Genomic DNA, 26,639 nt, shown 5'->3' on the forward strand with positions numbered 1-26,639 from the left:
GCCAATCCGTGGCTGGAGGGAAACAAAGCAATCCACTGACGCAGCAGTCCCCGCAGGCTTTTGAGAAACACATTAGGAGAGGACTCTGCCCGCTGTCTGTCTCACAATCTGCTCGAAATATCTTGGTCAGGAATCTCAGGATGTCTAGTGACCCCGAGTGAGGTGCTGCCTTGTATTCCTGAGCATCTTTGGAAGCAGGAAGCAGGGAGCAACAGTAGCGAGAGGTATTCGGATCTGAGTATCAGCAGGAAGAAGAAACAGAGGAAGAAGTCCCCCATAAGGAAGGCGTGAGGAGCACAGGAAGCGCTGTTTCCCTGCCTGAGATCTTTATTCTACTAGGTCTTTATTCTACGTAGCCGTACGCTGTAAGATTCTGGAAGAGAAGGCTAGGGGTTTAAGGTTGGTAATCTCTCAGAAGATCTGCGTCTCGGTGACGGAAAAAACTAAGGGTAAGTGCTGAGAAGCCTCTCTTTACAGCCAGAGAACAAGCCAGAGCCGAGCTTGAGAATGACAGGATAGATCTAGCAGTTATGCCCAAGGAAGACCCTCGGCCCTTTGAATTTGAAGGCACTGAAAATCGTATAAATGTTTTCATATAAACGTATGCATCTTTGATATAAATAACAAAATGGCTTTTAGCACAAATTTTGTTTTGGAAATTCTGAAAAACGTCTTAATAAGAGGAATGTTTACTCTTAAGTCTGCAGTAGATTTTGAACACCGGCAGTAACTGTACAAATATATCAGATTAGTTTTAATAGCCATCTCCCCTTCCCCTACAAGTAAAGGAGAGTACTACAGCAGTCTGTACTCTGAACTGCTGCTATTGAAGAACCCCTGAGCCTGTGCAGTGGGGCACTCCTGTGGTCCCCATTACTCAGGAGGCTGAGGCAGGAGGATTGCTTGATGCCAGCTAGAGGCTGCAGTGCACTATGAGAACACCTGTGAATAGCCACTGCATTCCAGCCTGAGTAACATGGCCAGACCCCATCTCTTAAGAAAAGAAACCCTGAACCAGAGGAGCAGAGCTGCCACCACTTAGTGGTGGGGATGGGGCAGAACAGCTCAGGGCAAGACACAGGCCTTGGATGCCAATGCCAGCCGTCAGATATTGAGCAATGTGTAAGTGGGGTTAGCCTGCAGGAGAACCTGCTCGCCACCTCCTCCTCTTCATTCTTCAGGTGATCCCCATTGACCTAGACAATATCTTTAATATAGAGTTCTCCCGATTTTTCTACACAGTTTTACAGGGCATACAGAATATATTTCCTGTGCAATAATGACAGAAATACTTGATTTTGAAGAGTAACAGTTATAGCGTGGAATAGAAGACTGGAGGCAGTTTGAGGGCCCACTTCAGAGTCCTGGTTGAAATGGAGGTTGAGAAGTATAATGCAGTCAGTGCAGGTGACTTTCAGCTGGGTGTCTAGTCCTATCAGAGGTAAGAACTGTGGTTGCCCTAACCAAAACAATAGGACTAGGAGACCTTAAATGAAAGATGAAAGTTATTATAGAGAGAAATGATCATACTGGCAAACAATTCACCTCCAAGAATTATGATGTGATTCTTTGTCAGATACTCACAGATGGAATTCTAAACTGGTAGCAGACCCTGAAGGACAATGTCACCATCAGAACCACCAACAAGGACAAACTGTCCCTCTCCTGCATCACCCTGCATACCATCTGCATCCACAAAAATGCTCATTCTTCAACAAGCCTCCTATTTCTTTTGGGTGACTGGGAACACTGCCCAGCACCTCCATCACATGCTTTAGCGCTTCCCACCCTAACTTAGGGTCCCATATGCCTCCTGTTTCTTCTTGACCAGTGACCTGCCACTGTGGGCACTGTCATTCTACATGTCAGTGAGTGCAGAGTGCTATGGTTACCATGCAGACTATCTTTGAGGTGATTCTGCAGGCCAGTGACCAGGGTTCAACTTGCTCAGTGTCACCCTGAACCTGCATGTGATGGTGGATGACCGTTGCAAAAATGCAAGGACACTATGCCAGGAGTTGCAGCCAAGTGGGGCCCTCTTTGATGCTGCACCATTTGCAATGCAACCCAGCTATCCCATCACCAAAGTGGACACCAGCTGGGGCACAAAGGCTGACTGTCCTATCATGTGCTTCAGGCCAGCTAATGTGGCTCTTCAAACTAGGGATGTGCACGAGCTAGATGCGTGCCGTGTCACTGTGGGTAACAGAGATGCAACGTGCCAAGGTTTGTTGGTCACCGTGGTCAATGGTGAATCATCACGCTGAAACATCACCTGGTTGCTGCTCATAGTTTGCAGGAGTTGCTGCCAGACCTCAGCAATTGCCCAGCACCCAACAGCAGGCAGCAGACAGCACTCAACAGCTGGCGATGGCCGTTGCCTTGATCTCCATGCTGTTTCTCCTCAGTGTGACTCTGGCCATCTCTCTGAACCTGCAATGCCCCCTATAGCCCCATTGCCTGGGGCTGTTTTCAGCTGGATCTCTGGTCCAAGCCCGGATATGGAGTTGTCTCCAACTTAAAGAAAGGAAATTTGCCCTGTTCCTACAACGTATGTGTGGTTTTAGATATTTTTAAAATCTTAATTTCTTTAACTCAAGAAACAGCTTTGAATCAGGTATTCTCTGCAGTGCCAGAAATGAAGCTTTGTTTTATTTTTGTTTTTGTAGAAACGGGGTTCACTATGTTGACCAAGCTGGTCTCAAAATCCTGGCCTCAAGTGATCTGCCCACCTTGGCCTCCCAAAGTGCTGGGATTGCAGGCGTGAGCCACTGTGTGTGGCCAGCAATGAAGCTTTAAATGTTGCATTTGATTCAAATGTATTTGTGTGATATTTTAACATTTTTATTTTATACTTATCATCCTTTTATAAATCACTCCTGCGTGTTTTTGGTTGCTGAAAGTAGGGAGCTCTACAGGTTTACTTACTAGTTCTTATGTATATTTTAATTTGCCTCATTGGCTCACAATTTCTTTGGGGAAAAGTTTATGCCTATTAATGTGTATTCTGAAAAGTTACATTCTCTGTTAAAGAGTTACTTCCTTGCAATATTGAAGATGATTTATTGCACCTTTAAATTTCTACTCTTTGGCTCCATATACTTGTCTTTGAGAAGCTGAGAAACTGTAGATTTGGTTGAGAACTAAAGTTCTCTTTCCAAAAACTATTCTTGAGACCTTTCATTGTTTTCTTTCTTTCCTCATTTTTAACTTTTCTCAGTCATGGTGTCCATGGGTTGGCTGGCCGAATTGGTTCCTGAAATTATCAGACTCTGGAGTACAGATAGCACGCTTCTCTAACTTTGGGGTAAAGATAAGTAAGTCACTCTAAGCCTGAGACATTTTAATTAGTAACCCTTTGCTAATAGTGCAGTGATTAAAAAAAAGAAGGCCACATCCTCATCTTAACTGGTTAAAAAATACTGTTAAGAGAAAACCAACTTCTCTTGGAGAAAATATTAAGCGCGATTATAGAGGAATACATATTATAAGAGCCTATCTAAAAATAAAGATGAGACCATTTTTCTTTTCAGCTGTGAAGAATAATGTCATAGACTTTGTCTCTGAAATTTGAAATCTAAATTATATATTCATGTGACTTTTCAATGAAATTCCAAGAGCCCAGTTTTATTTTTTTCAAAATATATTGCCTTTGGTGAATCTTAAGAAATTTTTAAAAACCTACATAATGCAAAGACACTTCAAAAAAAAAGAGGAAAAATAAGGATAGGGTTAAACCATGCTCTTCAAAATCCCAAGGTTTCTGATAAATATTCAAATCATAATGGGAAGGAAATGGGATGGTATGATTTTTTTAAAGTCTAGCTTATATTCTAAAAGATTATTTTTCCCTCTAATACTTTTCACCCTCCAGTCAAAGGGGAGCTGCTCTATGTGGCCTGGGAAATTACCAAGTGGTCAAGCTTTACTACAGAAAAAGTGGAGAGATGATTTTGTCCTCATTGTAATGTTAGGTTTTTACTATCATTCCCTGAATAGCAAACAAGGAAAGCAGATAACATGGGAATACTTGGATTCTCCTGTATATTTCAATTTGGTGACATTTAGGCACATTTAAAGAAGTGAACATATAGTTTCTCCTTTTCATACATATATTGTAGAATGATTTCCTTGACAATAGACTAAAACTTAAGAAAATACCAAGTTAATGAGGTTTTCAGTATTTGCTAGGAATGCAGTAACTGGTTAGGACTGTGGGCGCCGCTGTTCACTAATCTGGTAGATACAGGCAGTACACATACGTCAGGAAGAGGAAAAAAAAAAAAAAAAAAAGCTCTCGTGCCTCTTAGAACCTCCATAACCGCCAGATTGAAAACAGACTGTCCAAGACTGCCTTAATCCTACTTCTGGATGACTCTCCACTCAGAATTCTCCTGAAAATTGGGTTAATTTCAGCTCAGAAAAGCAGAAACGATACCCTTGGTACTGGACTGGAAGAAAACTACGAAGTGAGAGAGCCATGAAGATTCAGAAAAAGCTGACTGGCTGCAGCAGGCTGATGCTTCTGTGTCTTTCTCTGGAGCTGCTGTTGGAAGCTGGGGCTGGGAATATTCACTACTCAGTGCCGGAAGAGACAGACAAAGGTTCCTTCGTGGGCAACATCGCCAAGGACCTAGGGCTGCAACCCCAGGAGCTGGCAGATCGCGGAGTCCGCATCGTCTCCAGAGGTAGGATGCCGCTTTTCGCTCTGAATCCTAGAAGTGGCAGCTTGATCACCGCGCGCAGGATAGACCGGGAGGAGCTCTGCGCTCAGAGCATGCCGTGTCTCGTGAGTTTTAATATCCTTGTTGAGGATAAAATGAAGCTTTTTCCTGTTGAAGTAGAAATAATTGATATTAATGACAACACTCCCCAATTCCAGTTAGAGGAACTGGAGTTTCAAATGAATGAAATAACCACTCCAGGTACCAGAATCTCATTGCCTTTTGGGCAAGACCTTGATGTGGGTATGAACTCACTCCAGAGCTACCAACTCAGCTCTAACCCTCATTTCTCCCTGGATGTGCAACAGGGAGCCGATGGGCCTCAACATCCAGAGATGGTGCTGCAGAGTCCCTTAGACAGAGAAGAAGAAGCTGTCCACCACCTCATCCTCACAGCTTCTGATGGGGGTGAACCAGTCCGTTCAGGGACCCTCAGAATTTACATTCAGGTGGTGGATGCAAATGACAATCCTCCAGCATTTACTCAGGCACAATACCATATAAATGTCCCCGAAAACGTGCCGCTGGGTACTCAGCTGCTCATGGTAAATGCCACTGACCCTGATGAGGGAGCCAATGGGGAAGTAACGTACTCCTTTCACAATGTAGACCACAGAGTGGCCCAAATATTTCATTTAGATTCTTACACAGGAGAAATATCAAATAAAGAACCACTAGATTTCGAAGAATACAAAATGTATTCAATGGAAGTTCAAGCCCAGGATGGTGCGGGGCTCATGGCTAAAGCTAAGGTATTGATCAAAGTTTTGGATGTAAATGATAATACCCCAGAAGTGACCATCACCTCTGTCACCACTGCAGTTCCAGAAAACTTTCCTCCTGGGACCATAATTGCTCTTATCAGTGTGCATGACCAGGACTCAGGAGACAATGGCTACACCACATGTTTCATTCCTGGAAATTTACCCTTTAAATTGGAAAAGTTAGTTGATAATTATTACCGTTTAGTGACTGAAAGAACACTGGACAGAGAACTTATCTCTGGGTACAACATCACAATAACAGCAATAGACCAAGGAACTCCAGCTCTATCTACTGAAACTCACATTTCACTACTAGTGACAGATATCAATGACAACTCCCCAGTCTTCCATCAGGACTCCTACTCTGCCTACATTCCCGAAAACAACCCCAGAGGAGCCTCCATCTTCTCTGTGAGGGCCCACGACTTGGACAGCAATGAGAATGCACAAATCACTTACTCCCTAATAGAGGACACTATCCAGGGGGCACCCCTATCTGCCTACCTCTCCATCAACTCCGACACTGGGGTCCTGTATGCGCTGCGATCCTTCGACTATGAGCAGTTCCGGAACTTGCAACTGAAAGTGATGGCGCGGGACAGTGGGGATCCGCCCCTCAGCAGCAACGTGTCTCTCAGCCTATTCGTGCTGGACCAGAACGACAACCCGCCCGAGATCCTATACCCCGCCCTCCCCACAGATGATTCTACCGGCGTGGAGCTGGCTCCCCGCTCCGCAGAGCCCGGCTACCTGGTGACCAAGGTGGTGGCGGTGGACAGAGACTCGGGCCAGAACGCCTGGCTGTCCTACCGCCTGCTCAAGGCCAGCGAGCCGGGACTCTTCTCGGTGGGTCTGCACACGGGCGAGGTGCGCACGGCGCGAGCCCTGCTGGACAGAGACGCGCTCAAGCAGAGTCTCGTGGTGGCCGTCCAGGACCACGGCCAGCCCCCTCTCTCCGCCACTGTCACGCTCACCGTGGCCGTGGCCGACAGGATCCCCGACATCCTGGCCGACCTGGGCAGCCTCGAGCCCTCCGCCAAACCCAACGATTCGGACCTCACTCTGTACCTGGTGGTGGCGGTGGCCGCGGTCTCCTGCGTCTTCCTGGCCTTCGTCATCGTGTTGCTGGCGCACAGGCTGCGGCGCTGGCACAAGTCACGCCTGCTGCAGGCTTCAGGAGGCAGCTTGACAGGCATGCAGAGCTCGCACTTTGTGGGCGTGGACGGGGTTCGGGCTTTCCTGCAGACCTATTCCCACGAGGTCTCCCTCACTGCAGACTCGCGGAAGAGCCACCTGATTTTCCCCCAGCCCAACTATGCGGACACGCTCATCAGCCAGGAGAGCTGTGAGAAAAAGGATTTTCTATCAGCACCCCAGTCTTTACTTGAAGACAAAAAGGAACCATTTTCTCAGGTAAACTTTTGTGATGAATGTATAAGCTATCTAGAGAAAAATAATTCTTGATTTAACTTACTAGCGTTCGCTCTTTGCTACAGATAGTTCTTCTAACCCATGTATCTTTGTAGCTTTTTATTACAAGTCCTGCAAAATCACGATTAAGTGAGTCTACACGTTCATATGCAGGTATATTTATAATTGTTCTTGCACTGAAAAGGAGACTGTGATCATAATGTAGGTGGTTGGGTTGAAGGTATGTGTGAGATGCCATCTCTGTTTGGAAAGAGCACTGCATTAGAAACAGGGCGATCTAGCTTCTAACATTTTCTTACTTGCCTCTGGGCTAAAGGGTTTGATTAGAAAAGGCTCACCAATATTTAAATGACTAACACTATTTTCAAATTTTCTTTTTATAAGTACCTGCTAATCTACCCCTGAATTTAATGTAGATGTCATCTGTCAGGACACTGTGATATTTTATTTGGGGACATTTGAAGAGGTGAAGATTGTCTAAAGTAGTATTTTTAGTTGTGTTCATATAAGATTATAGAGATCTATATAAACTGCAATTTTAAATTATTGTTGAATATTTTAGCCTTTTATTCTATCTTTATTATCAGATTTTTTTGGTTTTGAGATGGGGTCATGCTGGAGTGCAGTGGCATGATCATGGCTCACTGCAGCCACTACCTCCTGGGCTCAAGCAATCCTCCCACCTCAGCCTCTCAAAGTGCTGATATTACAGGTGTGAGCTGTGGTGCCTGTACTGAAGAATACATCTATTTAAGTAATTTATGAAGTAACAAAATGAACAACAGAAAATTTATCATGCAACTTGAGAAATAGCTTTGAAGCCTCCTGACGTATACATTATACCTGTAATGAAATCAACTAACAAAAATCAAGTATATATCCTATTTTAATGTGTGTTAACTTTTCAGAAGGAAAAAAAAAGTATGGTCGGGGAGTAAGTCCATGCTTTGATGTATTTACTCTGCTCCAATAAAATACAGAGATACATAAAATATAAGAGGAAAGCAAAAGCAAAGTGGTGAGCTAATCTAAAGCCATGTGAGTTATAGTCTTGGACTTAAAAGCAGAAATTGAAGGTTTGGAAACTGCCTCCAGCAATGTAATAGGGACAGAAGTGCTTCAGACTAGATAAATATCTGGACCAGGCTTACTGCCTGAATCCAAAATAAGCAATGAGGCCCTTCATCTGGTTAAAAAGGAAAAGAAAGATGCATTAACATGCTGCCTAGCTGGGCGCAGTGGCTCACGTCTGTATTTCCAACAATTTGAGAGGCTGAGGCGGAAAGATCCTTGGAGCCCTGGAGTTCAAGACCAGCCGGACAGGGCGGCCTGCGACTGTAGTCCCAGCTACGCGGGGCGGGGAGGGGCGGGGCGGGGCGGGGCAGGAGCTGACGTGGGAGGATCCCTTGAGCCCAGGAAGTCAGAGCTTCAGCGAACCGTAATCGCGCCACTGCCCTCCAGCCTGGGCGACAGAGCCACACCCTGTTAAATAAATAAATATAATAATAAAAGCTGTTTCCCAATTCCGGTGGTTATAACTTTCTTCGTAAGCTGTGTAGACCAAGAGAGAGAGACAGACACGGATGCTGGATAGAGACAGCGAACACCAAGTATCTCATATGTGAGCTGTGGTATCCAGAATATCACTGCTGTGCATCATTAAAGCGTCATTAAGAGACCTAGTTATGGCCTGGGACCTGAGGTCAGATAGAAACTATTTCAAAACCATTACAAATGAGCACTGAACCCAGGAGGGAAGGAGAGAGGGATATAGTGTAGAAGAGAAAAAAACAAACTAAAACTAAAAACAAACAGAGCTCTTCCACTAAAAATAAATATACAAACCAAAATTTCAAAACACACTTGTCTCGTAGAATTTATTGTTACTAGTGAGAAACTTTCTGTCAACACACTGTTATTTTTTAAGGTAATCTCTGTTTTCTCTCTGGTAACTATTGAAGACTTTCTCTCATTCTTGCTGTGTGTCTGTTGCATTTTTATTTTTATTTTTTGCTTGGTACCAAGAGTATACTCTCAATTGATAACTAAGTTATCTCCCTTCTGGACTTTCTCAGCTCTTATAATCATAATTTTTTTTCTGTGTATATACAAGTGAGCTACATTTACCTATTAAAGGACAAATATTACAAAACTGGTTGATTTTTAAAATCCATATTCTAATAATACACGTGCTTAAAATAAAAATACTCTGAAACAGTGAAACTAAATATATATGTACACACACAAAAAAAGAAAGCAGTCATGTTAATATTAATATAACAACAAAGTCATATTTAAGGTAACAAACACAAATTGTGATTTTAAAAAATGAACTGATTATAGTTGTAAAAAGAGCAGATGATCAAAAGGATATAAAAATATGAGCTTCTATTACTGAAAAATATAGCTTAGAAAATACCAGAATATTTTAACATAATTCCATAAGAAATAATAGACCCCACAGGAAGAAAGTTAGTTAACATAAAGAAGATTTGAACAACATAATTTAGAAGCTTGATCTATTAGGATTCTAATAGATCCGTTCTGCACACAACAAATATGGAATAGTCATCCTTGAACAAACAGACAATCTACAAGTTTATTACCTAGTCATTACAAAAAAGGGTTCAGCAAATTGCAAAGTGCCAATAATATACTTGCCTTACAACACATACTTAATCACAAAGCAAATATTTAAAAATAGAAAAGGGGAAAAAGTTTGGATATTTACATCTACACCCTTAAATAACTCTTGGATTTCAAAAATCACAATGACAATGAAAACTACTCAGAAAAAAAGGACTTAAATATTCTTTATTAAAAATTGTGAGATGCAGCTAAAACTAATTAGGAGTAAGTTTATAGAGAAATGCAATAATTTTTTAAAAAGCAAACAAAATTATTTAAAATACATGAATTTAGCTTGCCATTCAAGAAGTAAGATAAAAAACATACAATGAGTATATACTAAAATAAAATGATGGAAAAAATAACAAAGAGGTACATTTTTGAAATGCAACCATGGAAAAGTTCTGAGGATGAAGTAATGGAAGCAGACAATAAATGTAATAAAACCAGTGGGGAGAAAATGAAAATTCTGTCAAGTCTAACGTTAGGACTCATGTAAGAGAGCCAGGCACAATGGCACACCTATAATCCCAGGTACTGAGTAGGCTGAGGCAGTAGGATTGCTTGAGCCCAGGAGTTTGAATCCAGCCGGGGCAGTATAACAAGACCCAATCTCTATAAAACAAAAAAACACAAACACAAACACAAAAATAAAAATAAAAAACAAAAGCAAAATATACCATAGTAGCTCTACAAGAAAACATGGTGAGTTGGTATCAATTATTTCCAATACATTTTTCTTCAGTCTTGTAAGAGGAATGGATGAAAGTAAAAATGAGAAAATTTCAATAAGGAAGGAGCCAAAAGGCAAACAGATTAAAGTGTCACCAGAAATGGGCAATTCCACTTATGCCACATACAAAAATTAATTCAAAATGGATCAAAGAAGCAATATTCAGAAGCAATAAAACCCTTTTAGTTGTTATGTTTAAGAACTAAAACTATACAACTCTTAGAAGAAAACAGGAGGAAACCTTCGTAACATTGATTTTTGGCAATGATTTCTTGGATATGACACCAAAAGCACAAGCAACAAAAGAAAAAAATGGTATACTGGACTTTATCACAGTTAAAAACTATGTGCAGCAAAGAACAATATCAATAGAGTGAAAAGGCAGCCCACAGAATGAGAGAAAATGTTTCCAAATCATGTATCTGAGAATGGATATCCAGAATAAAGAACTCGAACTCAACAACAAAGAATCCCAAACAATTGGATGTTAAAATGAGCAAAGGACTTGAATAGACATTTCTCCAAAGGTGATATACAAATGGCCAAAACCATATGAAACAATGTTCAACATCACTAGTCATTAGGGAAATGCAAATCAAAACCATAATGAGATACTACTACACATTCATTAGAATTGCTGTCATAAAAGAAAAGAAAAATGTTAACAAGAATATGGAGAAATTGGAATTCTTGTGCATTGCTGGTGAATATAAAATGATACAACTGCTGTGGAAAATGGTATGGTGACTCCTCAAAAATTTAAACATAGAATTACCATATAATCCAGCAATTCCACTCTGGTTATTACCCAAAAGAAGTGAAAATAGGGACTTCAACAGATATTTGTACACCTATGTTTATGGCATCATTAGTCACAATAGTTGAAAAGTGGAAGTAACCCAAGTGTCCATTGACAGATGAATGGGTAAATAAAAAGTGGTTCACACATACAATGGGCTATTATTCAGCCTTAAAAAGGAAGGGAATTCTGTTACATGCTACAATATGGATGAACTTCAAAGACATGATATCAAGTGAAATAAACCTGTTATAAAATGACAAATACTGTATGATTCCTCATATATGAAGTTCCTAGATTAGTCAAATTCATAGAGAAAAAAGGTAGAATGGTAGTTGCCAGGGACTAGGTGAAAGGCAATGGGGAGTTGCTATTTAATAAGTACAGAGTTTCAGTTGGGGAGGATGAAAAAGTTCTGGAAGTGGATGGTGGTAATGGTCACACCAGAATGTAATTTGAATGTACTTAATGTCACAGAATTGTATGCTTGACTATGGTCAAAATGGCAAAGATGAAACAGGAGTAAGAAGACATCCACTGCATTGTATTTTACACCCTTGGAAAATGAATATCAGAAAAAGAACTTGACAACCTCAAACAATTTTGAGTGACTGATTCCTAGTGTGGTGAAAAACCCCTTCCAGCTCTAGCTTTATCAAATAGACCTGCTTTCTGTTTCTGTAATGTTCCATGCTGTCTCTTACCTTCAAGCATTTGTTCAGAGGTTCTAGAACACTTCTTCAGCCTTTTTCTTGATTCAATCCTACTTTTTATGATTCAGCTTCAATCATGCCCTCAAAAAGACTTTTCTGACCCCAAATCTAGACTGGATACCCCTCCTAGGTATTCCTCCATCACCCAGTGTTTCCTACCTCATATCACAGCAGTTACCATACTCTATTACACTCTCTTTACTTTCTTATGTCCTCCTCCAACCTTCACGCTTGAGACCAGGGCCTGTGTTGATCATGTTCACCATTTCTAGCTCCAGCTGCAATCATGCAAAGTGGGAGGCACATGTACCCAATTAAGTGTCTGATGATTCAATAATTTAAAGGCAGATTTTGAAGGTAAATGCTAAGCCATCAACCACAAACGTTCAAAATACATAACCTTAGAAGAAAACGTAGCTAACTTTTCTTAATTGATCTTACTGCTTCTGATTATACAATAAGAGATGGAAGATGTTTGGAGCAAGGGCAGTGGTGGCATTGATTAATGCCTTGAGCAGTCAATAATACTTTCCTAGCAACTATTATCAAGATCATGTTCATTTATACCATTCTTATTAATCCTGATAAAAAGATTCCTGTTTTGAAAGATCTAATTCTAGGGTATCTTAGAGCTGTAAGATTCTTTAAAGCACCTTGAAAGTCAACAAAGGCAAACAAACAAGAAGTAACTTAGGTTTTCCTGAGCAGGTGCAGAAATTATTTAGGCCTCTGAGCGTCGCTGTTGACCACCTAAGGAGTAAAAGGCAGCGAGACATCCAATCCAGCAATACGGCTCCCACAGCACAAGGGGGTGGAGGTTTGGCCCTAAAGCTTCAGGACACCAAAGAAATTCAGTCGAACAGCCCACCAGTTCTCTCCATAGGGACCTGGGTCCCTTGAATGCTGGTCATCTCACACCCTGAGGAATAAAGATTGGAATCCGCACTGGATGCTGGAAGTTGACTCGGAGAAAATTGCGACAGGAGGGAAATGGCGGCTCTGCAAAAGTTGCCACACTGCAGAAAGCTGTTCCTGCTGTGCTTCCTTTTGGCGACCCTGTGGGAGGCCAGGGCCGGGCAGATTCGCTATTCTGTGCGGGAAGAGATCGACAGAGGCTCCTTCGTAGGCAACATCGCTAAGGACTTGGGTTTGGAGCCCCTGGCACTGGCAGAGCAGGGAGTCCGCATCGTCTCCAGAGGTAGGTCCCAGCTCTTTGCTCTGAACCCGCGAAGCGGCAGCTTGGTCACTGCGAACAGGATAGACCGGGAGGAGCTCTGCGCTCAGAGCGCACCCTGTTTGTTGAATTTTAACATTCTGCTGGAGGATAAATTGACTATTTATTCAGTAGAGGTGGAAATAACAGATATTAACGATAATGCCCCTCGCTTTGGAGTAGAGGAACTGGAGCTAAAAATCAGTGAAACCACTACGCCAGGATTCCGGATTCCTCTTAAGAATGCGCATGATGCAGACGTAGGTGAGAACGCCCTTCAGAAGTACGCACTCAACCCAAATGACCACTTCTCCCTGGACGTGCGAAGCGGAGCTGATGGGAACAAGTACCCAGAACTGGTGCTGGAGCGCGCTCTGGACCGCGAGGAAGAGGCTGTTCACCACCTCGTTCTCGTGGCTTCTGATGGGGGTGACCCAGTGCTATCTGGCACCTCCCGCATCTGCGTGAAGGTCCTGGATGCGAACGACAATGCGCCTGTTTTTACACAGCCCGAGTACCGCATAAGCATTCCGGAGAATACGCCCGTGGGCACCCGGATACTCACGGTGACCGCCACTGACGCAGATGAGGGCTACTACGCTCAAGTGGTATATTTTCTAGAGAAAAGCCCTGGAGAAACCTCAGAGGTATTTGAGCTTAAGTCAACATCTGGAGAACTGACAATCATAAAAGATCTAGATTATGAGGATGCTACATTCCATGAAATTGATATTGAAGCTCAGGATGGTCCGGGCCTTCTAACCAGAGCGAAGGTTATCGTCACGGTTCTGGATGTGAATGACAATGCCCCAGAATTTTACATGACATCTGCTACTAGCTCAGTTTCTGAAGACTCTCTTCCAGGAACCATAATTGGGCTTTTTAATGTACATGATAGAGACTCTGGGCAGAACGCATTCACCACCTGTTCACTCCCCGAGAATCTTCCTTTTAAGTTAGAAAAGTCAGTAGACAATTACTACCGACTGGTTACAACTAGAGCCCTTGACAGGGAACAGTTTTCCTTTTACAACATCACTCTAACCGCTAAAGATGGAGGGAATCCCTCCCTGTCCACGGATGCTCACATTTTGCTCCAGGTGGCAGACATCAACGACAACGCACCCGCCTTCTCCCGCACATCCTACTCCACCTACATTCCCGAAAACAACCCCAGAGGAGCCTCTGTCTTCTCAGTGACGGCCCATGACCCCGACAGCAACGACAATGCTCATGTAACTTACTCTTTCGTGGAGGACACTGTTCAGGGGGCACCCTTATCCTCTTACATCTCTATCAACTCCGACACTGGAGTACTCTATGCACTGCGCTCCTTTGATTATGAGCAGTTGCGAGACTTGCAAGTGTGGGTGATAGCGCGGGACAGCGGGAACCCTCCACTCAGTAGCAATGTATCATTAAGCCTGTTCGTGCTGGACCAGAATGACAACCCGCCCGAGATCCTGTACCCTGCCTTCCCCACAGACGGTTCCACTGGCGTGGAGCTGGCGCCCCGCTCCGCAGAGCCCGGCTACCTGGTGACCAAGGTGGTGGCGGTGGACAGAGACTCGGGCCAGAACGCCTGGCTGTCTTACCACCTGCTCAAGGCCAGCGAGCCGGGACTCTTCTCTGTGGGTCTGCACACGGGCGAGGTGCGCACGGCGCGCGCCCTGCTGGACAGAGACGCGCTCAAGCAGAGCCTAGTGGTGGCCGTCCAGGACCACGGCCAGCCCCCTCTCTCCGCCACTGTCACGCTCACCGTGGCCGTGGCCGACAGGATCCCCGACATCCTGGCCGACCTGGGCAGCCTCGAGCCCTCCGCCAAACCCAACGATTCGGACCTCACTCTGTACCTGGTGGTGGCGGTGGCCGCGGTCTCCTGCGTCTTCCTGGCCTTCGTCATCGTGTTGCTGGCGCACAGGCTGCGGCGCTGGCACAAGTCACGCCTGCTGCAGGCTTCAGGAGGCAGCTTGACAGGCATGCAGAGCTCGCACTTTGTGGGCGTGGACGGGGTTCGGGCTTTCCTGCAGACCTATTCCCACGAGGTCTCCCTCACTGCAGACTCGCGGAAGAGCCACCTGATTTTCCCCCAGCCCAACTATGCGGACACGCTCATCAGCCAGGAGAGCTGTGAGAAAAAGGATTTTTTATCAGCGCCTCAATCTCTACTCGAAGAAGAAAGAGAAGAAACGTTTTCTCAGGTAATCTATCTTTTCACAACATACGTACTAGCTAGTTTGCTGAAGTAATTCACTTACTTGTTTACTATATCTATTTTGTTCCCCATATTTCCTTGAGGGTAGAGTCAAGTTTTAGGAAGTGAGTCTTGGTGAATTATTTCTTGGTAGGTCTTAGTGTTCACAGGCTGTAAGAGGAAGAAGAGACATGAGAATCTTTGTGCAATGAATGTAAACCAGGAGTTAATAGATAAGATTATCCAAAGAGCACTGCATTAGGAACTAGGGTGTCTGGTTTCTTATACTTTCTTCTCCATCCCTGGGCAAATCATCTCATCCACCCAGATCAACAATTTTTTCTTTGTTAAAAATATAAAGATTGGAGTTTATGTTTACTCAAGTCCTTTCTTCTTTTAAGTTATGACTCTTACTCTATATTTGAATCTGTATATGAACAGTGAAACATGTTAGTTGGCTAGTTCTTTCTCATTCAGTCTTAATACATTTCTTTCAGTTTGGCAGCAAAATTGTTTTCCTTAACTTGCATGCCCTTCCCTGTTAAAAATATGGAAATTTAGAAATATACATTCCTTACAGTGTTTCAGGAAGGTATGTCATATTATTTTGGCTTAGTTTTAAAAATCACATTAGCCTCTAAGCTATATGCTTCTTGAAGAAGTGACTGACTTATCATCTGCTCTATAATAAAGCTGTAGAGTGGTAATAAACAGGTTTCTCCTTTTTTTTATCTTTCTCATATGTGGGAACCATACTGTCTTTTAATCTTTAAAATAATATATATCCTCAATATAGTTTTGCTTAAAGAAAAGATACAAAAGATTCATATCATACAATTGCCCAGAACCAACTTCTTTATACCTCTCTCTTCTCAAGGTTTCTACTCACAATAGCTGCTAGAAATGTTCCCAATCCCTCACCCAATCCTAGTGCCCCTCTGATCAATTTTCTTTCCCCATTCCTCTTCCTACGTTGGCTTTTAGTGTGTTGGTTATGTATTTAATAACAGAGAATAATAAGCACACTAATGTTCTATGTAACTGGCATCATTTTTTATTTTTATTTGGAAATTATCATGTACCAATTGAGCCTTTTATTGAATGATACCATATTTCTCAAAGTGCTGTGATTCTTTCCGTTGCATTTGATCAAGAAAAAATTTTCTGAGACAACGTGTTGTTTTGGTTACTATTACATAATTCTCTATGAGTAAAATTGGAACTCACTGTGGAATAATATGTCATAATAGCTTTACTTGTAAGTGAATAATAAAGTATAAACAGGAAAATTAAAGCAAAGTTATTTTTAGTGTGTGTAGTAACTCCACAAGAATAAATGCCTTATGCATAGATATGTAATGCATCATGATTGAAACGACAAATATATTGTATTTATATTTCTGTGCTTGGAAACTTATGGGGAAAGAGATTCTGGAACATAAAAGCTTATTTCTACTAGTTTCAGTTGTGGGTTTTGAAAAAACATCCTTACAGTCTAGATTTAAACAAAGGAAACTTCTTTCAGTACCCTGAAGGTCTGTGATTTCTCTCTCACACCTAGGCATTGTCATGCTGTTCTCTCCCACATCCAGGCCTTTTCACTGATCCACTCCTCTCATGTTTCCTGGGAAAGCCTTTGCTAACATTAAAGGCCCAATTGAAGGCCCCCCTAACCCCCTTGGCTTCTCCCATTATGGTAATTATCTCAGTACACTGCAATTCCCTGTTTGCTTTTATATCCTTATAATCTCTGTGAAGGAAGCTACTGTGTCTATATTGTTCACCTTAAATCCCCAAACATATTGTCTGACGCCTAATTATGTGTTTGTTTAATGAATATTAAATAACAACAAATATCGAAACTAAGTTATCAGGTCACCAAGAACAAACTTAAAGAAATATAATGTATAAATATGGCTGATTTCTGTGTGTTTCTTTTCTTTTTTTCCTTGTCTCAGCTCTTAGAGAGTTAAGAGTATAGAGAGGGAAAGGTCAAAGAGGAGGTGGATATCTTATCAAATAACCCTGATAAATGTAGTAAGTATAAGAATAAACCCATTATCAAGGTTCAGTGGTGGAAGAACAAGTGGTGGTCATGTCTTTTAATAGTTGTGTTGGTCCTTAGGGCAAGTTCTTTGTTACTGTGTGTTTCTTAAACTGAACAATTCAAAACAGTTAACTCCACTATGTTTGAAGCAATATTGGTGGCATTAAGGTTAGCGCATGGATTCCCAAGAAAGATAACTTGAGGTGACACTGTTTAACATATATCAATTCAATTATGTTCAATCAACACTAGTCCTCTTATCTCTGACAAGAAGGATTTCAGGTCTTGGATAATTCAAAAATAATGTGTCTGAGAGGATGCAGTAAACGGTTAGGCCTCTTAGTGTCGCTGTTGACCAATCAAGAAGGAGAACGCAGCTGGAGACCTAGTCCACCATTTCCTTGCTCCTAAAATGCAAAGAACCAGCAAATCAGACTCAGAAGATCCGGGGCGGCTGCCAACCTCACCTCTTAGTCAACCAGCTGTTTGACCTGTGAATTAGGCCCGTAAAAGACTTCGTTTCTTGAGAAAATAAGATTGGAGTCCGTCGTAGGAAACTGGAACCGAATTCAGAGAAAGCGATTCACCGAAAAGGAAATGACCAATTGCCTGAGTTTCCGAAATGGCAGAGGACTGGCCCTGCTGTGCGCGCTCCTGGGGACGCTGTGCGAAACAGGATCCGGTCAGATCCGCTACTCGGTGTCTGAGGAGCTAGATAAAGGTTCCTTCGTGGGCAACATCGCTAACGACCTGGGGCTAGAGCCCCGGGAGCTGGCGGAGCGCGGAGTCCGCATCGTCTCCAGAGGTAGGACGCAGCTTTTCTCTCTGAATCCGCAAAGCGGCAGCTTGGTCACCGCGGAGAGGATAGACCGGGAGGAGCTCTGCGCTCAGATCCCGCTGTGTCTGGTAAAATTTAACATTCTGGTTGAGGATAAATTGAAAATTTTTGAAGTAGAAATAGAAATTAAAGATATTAATGATAATGCTCCTAATTTCCCAACAGAGGAATTGGAAATAAAAATTGGTGAACTAACGGTTCCTGGAACCCGATTTCCACTTAAAACTGCTTTTGACCCAGATGTAGGCATTAACTCCCTGCAGAACTACAAGCTTAGCCCCAATGACTACTTCTCCCTGGCTGTGAATAGCGTCTCTGAGGGGGCCAAGTATCCAGAGCTGGTGCTGGAGCGGGCCCTGGACCGTGAGAAAAGAGAAATTCACCAGCTTGTCCTGGTTGCCTCTGATGGTGGCGACCCTGTCCACTCTGGCAACTTGCACATCCAAGTGATAGTCCTGGATGCAAATGACAACCCACCAATGTTTACTCAGCCTGAGTACCGTGTGAGTGTTTGGGAGAACGTTCCTGTGGGTACCCGGCTGCTCACGGTGAATGCCACTGACCCTGATGAGGGATTCAACGCTCAAGTGTCTTATATTCTAGATAAAATGCCTGGGAAAATCGCTGAGATTTTCCATCTTAACTCAGTGAGTGGAGAAGTATCAATATTAAAAAGTCTAGATTATGAGGATGCCATGTTCTATGAAATTAAAATTGAAGCACAGGATGGACCAGGTCTTCTTTCAAGAGCCAAGATTCTAGTCACGGTTCTGGATGTGAATGACAATGCTCCAGAAATTACAATCACGTCTCTCACAAGCTCAGTCCCAGAAGAGGGCACCGTTGGAAGAGAAATTGCTCTTATCGACGTGCATGACCGAGATTCTGGGCAGAATGGGCAGGTTGAAGTTTTTGTCCTGGGAAATCTGCCATTTAAGTTAGAAAAATCAGTAGATCAATATTACCGCTTAGTGACGGCCACATCCCTGGACCGCGAACAAATATCAGAATATAACATTAGTCTGAGAGCCTCAGATGGGGGAAGCCCGCCACTGTCCACAGAAACTCACATCACCCTGCATGTGATTGACATCAATGACAACCCACCCACCTTCCCTCATTTATCCTACTCCGCCTACATTCCAGAAAACAACCCCAGAGGAGCCTCCATCTTCTCAGTGACAGCCCAGGACCCAGATAGCAACAACAACGCCCGCATCACTTATGCATTGACCGAGGACACTCTCCAGGGGGCGCCCCTGTCCTCCTTCGTCTCTATCAACTCCAACACTGGCGTCCTATACGCGCTGCGATCCTTCGACTACGAGCAATTTAGAGACTTGAAGCTACTGGTGACAGCCAGCGACAGCGGGAACCCTCCACTCAGCAGCAACGTGTCGCTGAACCTGTTCGTGCTGGACCAGAATGACAACGCGCCCGAGATCCTGTACCCCGCCCTCCCCACAGACGGTTCCACTGGCGTGGAGCTGGCGCCCCGCTCCGCAGAGCCCGGCTACCTGGTGACCAAGGTGGTGGCGGTGGACAGAGACTCGGGCCAGAACGCCTGGCTGTCCTACCGCCTGCTCAAGGCCAGCGAGCCGGGACTCTTCTCGGTGGGTCTGCACACGGGCGAGGTGCGCACGGCGCGAGCCCTGCTGGACAGAGACGCGCTCAAGCAGAGCCTAGTGGTGGCCGTCCAGGACCACGGCCAGCCCCCTCTCTCCGCCACTGTCACGCTCACCGTGGCCGTGGCCGACAGGATCCCCGACATCCTGGCCGACCTGGGCAGCCTCGAGCCCTCCGCCAAGCCCAACGATTCGGACCTCACTCTGTACCTGGTGGTGGCGGTGGCCGCGGTCTCCTGCGTCTTCCTGGCCTTGGTCATCGTGTTGCTGGCGCACAGGCTGCGGCGCTGGCACAAGTCACGCCTGCTGCAGGCTTCGGGAGGCGGCTTGGCGAGTACGCCCGGCTCGCACTTTGTGGGCGTGGACGGGGTTCGGGCTTTCCTGCAGACCTATTCCCACGAGGTCTCCCTCACTGCGGACTCGCGGAAGAGCCACCTGATTTTCCCCCAGCCCAACTATGCGGACACGCTCATCAGCCAGGAGAGCTGTGAGAAAAGCGAGCCTCTTCTGATAACTCAGGATTTACTTGAAATGAAAGGAGATTCCAACCTACTTCAGGTGAGTTTATTTATTTCTTTGATTATTAAGAACAAGTATGAGAATGTGGTTATTATAAAGCTTTAACACATATGTATTTGAGAAATAAAGCCATGAGGTTGTCATTAGTCCTTTGACTAAATATTTGTCCCCCTTTCTTTCTGGGCCTATAGTAGGACTGCACTCCCCGGTCTGGTTATGGTTGAGTGGGCTTAGGGAAAAAATAATACATCGTGAGTGGAAATAAAGTGTCACTTCCTAGAGGAATCTGCCACTGTGAGAATTTTCAGATCTCTAAGTTACTATTTGAAATTGTGACTGCTCCTTCTACCTGGGTCCTTGAGTAACTATGATGAGAGAAACACAACACTGGTTTGTATACCTGTGATAAATAGGCCTTTTTCATTTTAAATCCCTGTGCTTTAGAGTTTGTCATTCCAACCTGTATAGCTTATCCTGATACATACAAGTAAAAATACATATGAATAAAAGATATTTTGTGCCCATGAAATTAAATTATGTTTGACTCCTTCCAAGACAGATGACACTCTTTTTTTCTTTTCCTTCCTTCCTTCCTCTCTCTTTCCTCCTTCCTTCCTTCCTCTCTCTCTTTCCTCCTTCCTTCCTTCCTTCCTCTTTCTTTCTTTCTTTCTTTCTTTCTTTCTTTCTTTCTTTCTTTCTTTCTTTCTTTCTTTCTTTCTTTCTTCACAGGGTCTTACTCTGTCTGGAGTGCAGTGGCATGATCACGGCTCACTGCAGCCTTGACCTCCCAGACTCAAGTGATCCTCCCACCTCAGCCTCCCGAGTAGCTGGGACTGCAGGCACGAGCCACCCTCCCAGCTAATTTGTTTTTGTTTTTGTAGAGATGGGGCAATTGCTATGTTTCCCAGGCTGGTCTGAAATTCCTGAGCTCAAGTGATCTGCCCACGTCAGCCTCCCAAAGTACTGCGATTAGAGGCATGAGCCACCATGCCTGGCCTGTTATTCTTTTCATCTCAATAACATAAAAATTGGAGAACAAAAATGTAGAGGCTGGGTGCAGTGGCTCATGCTGTAATCCCAGCACTTTGGGAGGCCGAGGCAGGTGGATCACTTGAAGTCAGGAGTTCAAGAACACCCTGGCCAACATGGTGAAACCCTGTCTCTACTAAAAGTACAAAAATTAGCTGGGCATGGTGGTGGACGCCTGTAATCCAAGCTACTCGGGAAGCTGAGGCAGGAGAATTGCTTAAACCCAGGAGGCAGAAGTTGCAGAGAGCCAAAATTGGGCCACTGCACTCCAGCCGGGGCAATAGAGAGAGACTCCATCTCAAAAAAAAAAAAAAAAAAAAAAAGTAGAGGCTGGTCAAATGGTTTTACCTATAGTGCCTGTTACATATGCCTAAAGTATATACTTATGTGTATATTCATATTGATTTCAACATTTTGCCTGAGGGTGGAAAGTTCACCTAGCTAAATTATTATGAGCCTTGGAGTGGTATTTCTTGTCCTTGAGAAGAACATCAAAAACATGTAAAGGAATATGTCTCAGCCTCTGCGGGAGATTTCCAGACAATCTCTTCCAACAATGGAATAGAAGTCCCTTCTTTTGTCATGTTCTACAACTTTCTTGAGCCAGAAATTGTTGGCTTATTCTGCAATTTATGAAATTATTTTCACTCATGAAATCATATGAGAGTCATCCAAAATTAGACCAAAATATGTTTTATTAGAACTCAAACAAAAGAATAGATTCCTCCCTCAATATATTAGGAAAAGGCACATTTAAATGTATGAGACAACAGGGCCAGAACACAAAAGCTGTAAGCAGAGTAAGGTGTATTGTCACTCAAACATGGAAATACATCACAGAATTTAAAAGGCCCATAGCCAGGGGAGGACTTCTGAGCCTAGGACTTCGAGACCTATTGGGCAACATAGCATGACCCTGTCTCAAAAGAAAAAGGCATGTAACTTTTAACATATCATTTTTAGAAAAAAAATGTTTATAGTATCAGTATCACTTTCCCTGAAAGGAGAAAAAAAATTAATTAGCTGTGTCAGGGGAAATTTGGATGCTCAAAGATAATTTCTAAGAATTCTATATGAAACATAGCCTACATACGTGTCATGAAAATACACTGAGAGTATGGAACCCATACAATTCCACCTACTTGTACAGGTAATGGAAGATCTCAGACATCCCATTTTCACTAAAAAGGATTTATTTTTATTTTTTTGAAGAATGGGCAAGAATCCATTACAACAGAAAGGGAGGAGAAGTTCATAATAAAAGGAATGGAAAGTATAAAGGCATGATGCAAGGAAACAAGTGAAAAGGTATCTTAAGAAAACAGATAATAGGCTGTTTCGACTAGAGTATGAGTATGGGTGAGCACTGCAAAATAGCAGAATAAATTGTTGAGTTGGATCTCATTTGGTAATGCATTTGAAATAAAGGGATTTGCTTTGAACCAAGACTGGTTCTAAGCCTGGAACTACAGAATAAGTTCCAAAATTGGGTGTCTAAGAACTCTGAATACCTCTCCAATATTTACCAGTGGTCAAGTCAAACTCGTTTTGCTCATTAATGGTATAAGTCGGCTGGAGCTGAGAATTGGCATTATAGAGAATGTTTTTGAGACAGAGTCTTGCTCTGTCACCCAGGATGGACTTCAGTGGCATGATCTCAACTCACTGCAACTTCTGCCTCCTGAGTTAAGTGATTCTGCTGCCTCAACCTCCCAAGTAGCTGGGGTTACAGGTACCCGCCACCATGCCCGGAAAATTTTTATTTTTTTAGTAGAGATGGCTTGCACCATGTTGGACAGGCTAGTCTCAAACTCCTGACCTCATGTGTTCTTCCCACCTTGGCCTCCCAAAGTGCTGGGATCACAGGTCACTGCAACCAGCCTAGAGTATTTAATATACATTCATATAAAAAAGAAGCACTGGTTTCAAAAAACAAATGTACATTATATGAGATTCCACTTCATAAAAGCATGTATGTGTACCCCAACACTAACTTGGCCCTTTTAACAAAATATCAGAATTTGTCCTACTTAACTGGAAAGATTATCTATATTTTATAAAGAAGAGAAATATCTTAACATAATAGTAAGGCTGTGATTTCCTCTTTTTTGCAAAAACTATCTTTGAAAAGTATTACTGAATTGATAACATATATATGGAGAGATTTAAAATACTAGATAAGAGAGCTTATTCCGATGAATTTACAGAAAGGTAGGTATTTTAGTCCACTAAAAATATAAATAAAAATTATCAATTCACTTATTTGGATACAGCAGTCATGCCAGAGTTTATAAATATAGTGAAATCACTGAAGATTTTTTTTTGCCCCCAAAACTGAAAAAAATGGCAGTGTACCTTGTGAATTTTTTAAATGAAAAAAGAATACGAAATGATGAAGACCCTTATTTGATGATGACAAACTAGAAAACTGAAATGTAAAGGGGAAAATGTGAGTATGTGGTTCCTTCCAGCAAATTAAAGACAGGGTACATAGATTCAAGAGGTTGCGCTTTGAGGATAAAAAGCTGGGCCCTGTGCAGTTTTCCAAGACAACCTCTGGGCGCCGCTGTCGACCAAAAGGAAGTGAAGGCCTCTCAATTCTGCAGGAGCGTCAGGCAGGGTGCCTTCCTGCTTTGTCCGGTGCACTGAGCACAGACGCTGCTCCTGTTCACCCTCGAGCGCCTAACTAATAAGTCCTAAGCTCAAATCACAGAAGTCCAGGGTGCTGCCATTTCTTTTTGAAAAACATCCCAGAGGAAAGAAGCTCCGCGGAGAGTTCCTGAAATGCGGAGAGCCAGAGAAGCCGAAATGATGAAAAGTCAGGTACTGTTTCCCTTCCTGCTGTCTTTGTTCTGCGGGGCCATCTCCCAGCAGATCCGATACACGATTCCAGAGGAGCTAGCCAACGGCTCACGGGTGGGGAACCTTGCCAAGGATCTGGGGCTCAGTGTCCGGGAGTTGCCAACTCGAAAACTGCGGGTTAGTGCAGAGGATTATTTCAACGTTAGTTTGGAGAGCGGGGATTTGTTAGTGAACGGTAGGATAGATCGAGAGAAGATTTGCGGAAGGAAACTTGAGTGTGCACTAGAATTCGAAACGGTCACTGAAAACCCAATGAATGTTTTCCACGTGGTTGTTGTAATCCAAGATATTAATGACAATGCACCACGTTTCGTTGCAAAAGGCATTGACTTAGAAATTTGTGAGTCAGCCTTACCCGGGGTAAAATTCTCTCTGGATTCTGCTCAAGATGCAGATGTGGAAGGCAATTCACTGAAGTTATACACCATCAACCCCAATCAATACTTCTCTCTGTCAACGAAGGAAAGTCCTGATGGAAGTAAATATCCGGAATTACTGCTGGAAAAACCTCTAGACAGGGAACATCAGAGCTCTCATCGCTTAATCCTGACTGCCATGGATGGCGGGGACCCGCCTCTAAGCGGCACCACCCATATCTGGATCCGAGTTACGGATGCCAATGATAATGCTCCCGTGTTTAGCCAGGAGGTATACAGGGTTAGCCTCCAAGAAAACGTACCGTGGGGAACCTCCGTGCTGCGGGTGATGGCCACAGACCAGGATGAGGGCATTAATGCAGAGATCACCTATGCCTTCCTCAATTCCCCAATAAGTACCAGCCTCTTCAATCTCAATCCAAATACTGGCGACATCACAACCAATGGCACATTGGATTTTGAAGAGACAAGTAGATATGTGTTGAGTGTGGAAGCTAAGGATGGAGGAGTACACACAGCTCACTGTAATGTTCAAATAGAAATTGTTGACGAGAATGACAATGCCCCAGAGGTGACATTCGTGTCCTTCTCTAACCAGATTCCAGAGGATTCAGACCTTGGAACTGTAATAGCCCTCATAAAAGTGCGAGACAAGGATTCTGGGCAAAATGGCATGGTGACATGCTATATTCAGGAAGAAGTTCCTTTCAAATTAGAATCCACCTCGAAGAATTATTACAAGCTGGTGATTGCTGGAGCCCTAAACCGGGAGCAGACAGCAGACTACAACGTCACAATCATAGCCACCGACAAGGGCAAACCAGCCCTTTCCTCCAGGACAAGCATCACCCTGCACATCTCCGACATCAACGACAATGCACCTGTTTTCCATCAGGCCTCCTATGTGGTCCACGTGTCTGAGAACAACCCACCTGGCGCCTCCATTGCACAAGTAAGCGCCTCCGACCCGGATTTGGGACCCAACGGCAGAGTCTCCTACTCTATTCTGGCCAGTGACCTGGAGCCGCGGGAGCTGTTGTCCTACGTGTCCGTGAGCCCGCAGAGCGGGGTGGTGTTCGCGCAGCGCGCCTTCGACCACGAGCAGCTGCGCGCCTTCGAGCTCACGCTGCAGGCCAGGGACCAGGGCTCCCCCGCGCTCAGCGCCAACGTGAGCCTGCGCGTGTTGGTGGGCGACCTCAATGACAATGCGCCACGGGTGCTGTACCCCGCGCTGGGGCCTGATGGCTCCGCCCTCTTCGATATGGTGCCACGCGCCGCAGAGCCCGGCTACCTGGTGACCAAGGTGGTGGCGGTGGACGCAGACTCAGGACACAACGCTTGGCTGTCCTACCACGTGCTGCAGGCCAGCGAGCCCGGGCTCTTCAGCCTGGGGTTGCGCACGGGTGAGGTGCGCACAGCGCGTGCCTTGGGCGACAGGGACGCGGCCCGCCAGCGCCTGCTGGTCGCTGTGCGTGATGGAGGACAGCCGCCACTCTCCGCCACCGCCACGCTGCACCTAATCTTCGCGGATAGCCTGCAAGAGGTATTGCCAGACCTTAGCGACCGCCCGGAGCCCTCTGACCCCCAGACGGAACTGCAGTTTTACCTGGTTGTGGCCTTGGCCTTGATCTCAGTGCTCTTTCTCCTCGCGGTGATTCTAGCGATCGCCCTGCGCCTGCGACGTTCCTCCAGCCTCGACACTGAGGGCTGCTTTCAAACGGGTCTCTGCTCCAAGTCTGGGCCCGGGGTTCCTCCCAACCACAGCGAGGGGACTTTGCCCTATTCCTACAATCTATGTGTTGCCTCTCATTCTGCAAAGACAGAGTTTAATTTTCTCAACCTGACACCGGAAATGGCTCCCCCTCAGGATCTGCTGTGTGATGATCCTTCTATGGTTGTATGTGCCAGTAATGAAGATCACAAAATCGCTTATGACCCTTCTTTGTCTTCGCACGTGAGTTTCTGCAAATCTAGTTAAATTTTATATATTGAGGCCGGGCGCGGTGGCTCAAGCCTGTAACCAGGCTGAGGCAGGTGGATCACTTGAGGTCAGGAGTTTGAGACCAGCATAGCCAAGATGGTAAAACCCGGTCTACTAAAATTACAAAAATTAGTTGGGTGTGGTGGCATGCGCCTGTAGTCC

At 44.2% G+C, this 26,639-nt stretch overlaps 4 protein-coding genes and 1 long non-coding RNA gene across 5 annotated transcripts in view; all 5 read left to right on the top strand.

Annotated features, from left to right (window-relative positions):
- On the top strand, window positions 1–3,606 carry LOC134809983 (uncharacterized). The gene is made up of 2 exons (XR_010157028.1): window positions 1–449; window positions 1,577–3,606. It is a non-coding gene; the product is annotated as an uncharacterized LOC134809983 (long non-coding RNA).
- Window positions 3,607–4,366: 760 nt separating this feature from the next.
- The window catches only part of PCDHGA1 (protocadherin gamma subfamily A, 1), a 181,896-nt gene continuing 159,623 nt past the window's right edge, over window positions 4,367–26,639 (top strand). Inside the window, 2 exon segments of the mRNA NM_001082555.3 lie at window positions 4,367–6,748; window positions 15,051–15,206. Of these exon segments, the coding sequence (NP_001076024.3) occupies window positions 4,481–6,748; window positions 15,051–15,206 (2,424 nt within the window). The 5' untranslated portion in view covers window positions 4,367–4,480.
- The window catches only part of PCDHGA2 (protocadherin gamma subfamily A, 2), a 173,709-nt gene continuing 159,626 nt past the window's right edge, over window positions 12,557–26,639 (top strand). The window contains 1 exon segment of the mRNA NM_001082568.3: window positions 12,557–15,206. Coding sequence (NP_001076037.1) covers window positions 12,783–15,206 — 2,424 coding nt within the window. The 5' untranslated portion in view covers window positions 12,557–12,782.
- Window positions 17,844–26,639, top strand: part of PCDHGA3 (protocadherin gamma subfamily A, 3) — a 168,420-nt gene continuing 159,624 nt past the window's right edge. The window contains 1 exon segment of the mRNA NM_001082544.3: window positions 17,844–20,267. Within this exon segment, the coding sequence (NP_001076013.2) occupies window positions 17,844–20,267 (2,424 nt within the window).
- PCDHGB1 (protocadherin gamma subfamily B, 1) overlaps window positions 23,883–26,639 on the top strand; it is a 162,383-nt gene continuing 159,626 nt past the window's right edge. Inside the window, 1 exon segment of the mRNA NM_001082569.2 lies at window positions 23,883–26,450. Within this exon segment, the coding sequence (NP_001076038.1) occupies window positions 24,042–26,450 (2,409 nt within the window). The 5' untranslated portion in view covers window positions 23,883–24,041.

This window comes from Pan troglodytes, chromosome 4, assembly GCF_028858775.2.
Source record: "Pan troglodytes isolate AG18354 chromosome 4, NHGRI_mPanTro3-v2.0_pri, whole genome shotgun sequence".
Lineage (NCBI taxonomy): Eukaryota > Metazoa > Chordata > Mammalia > Primates > Hominidae > Pan > Pan troglodytes.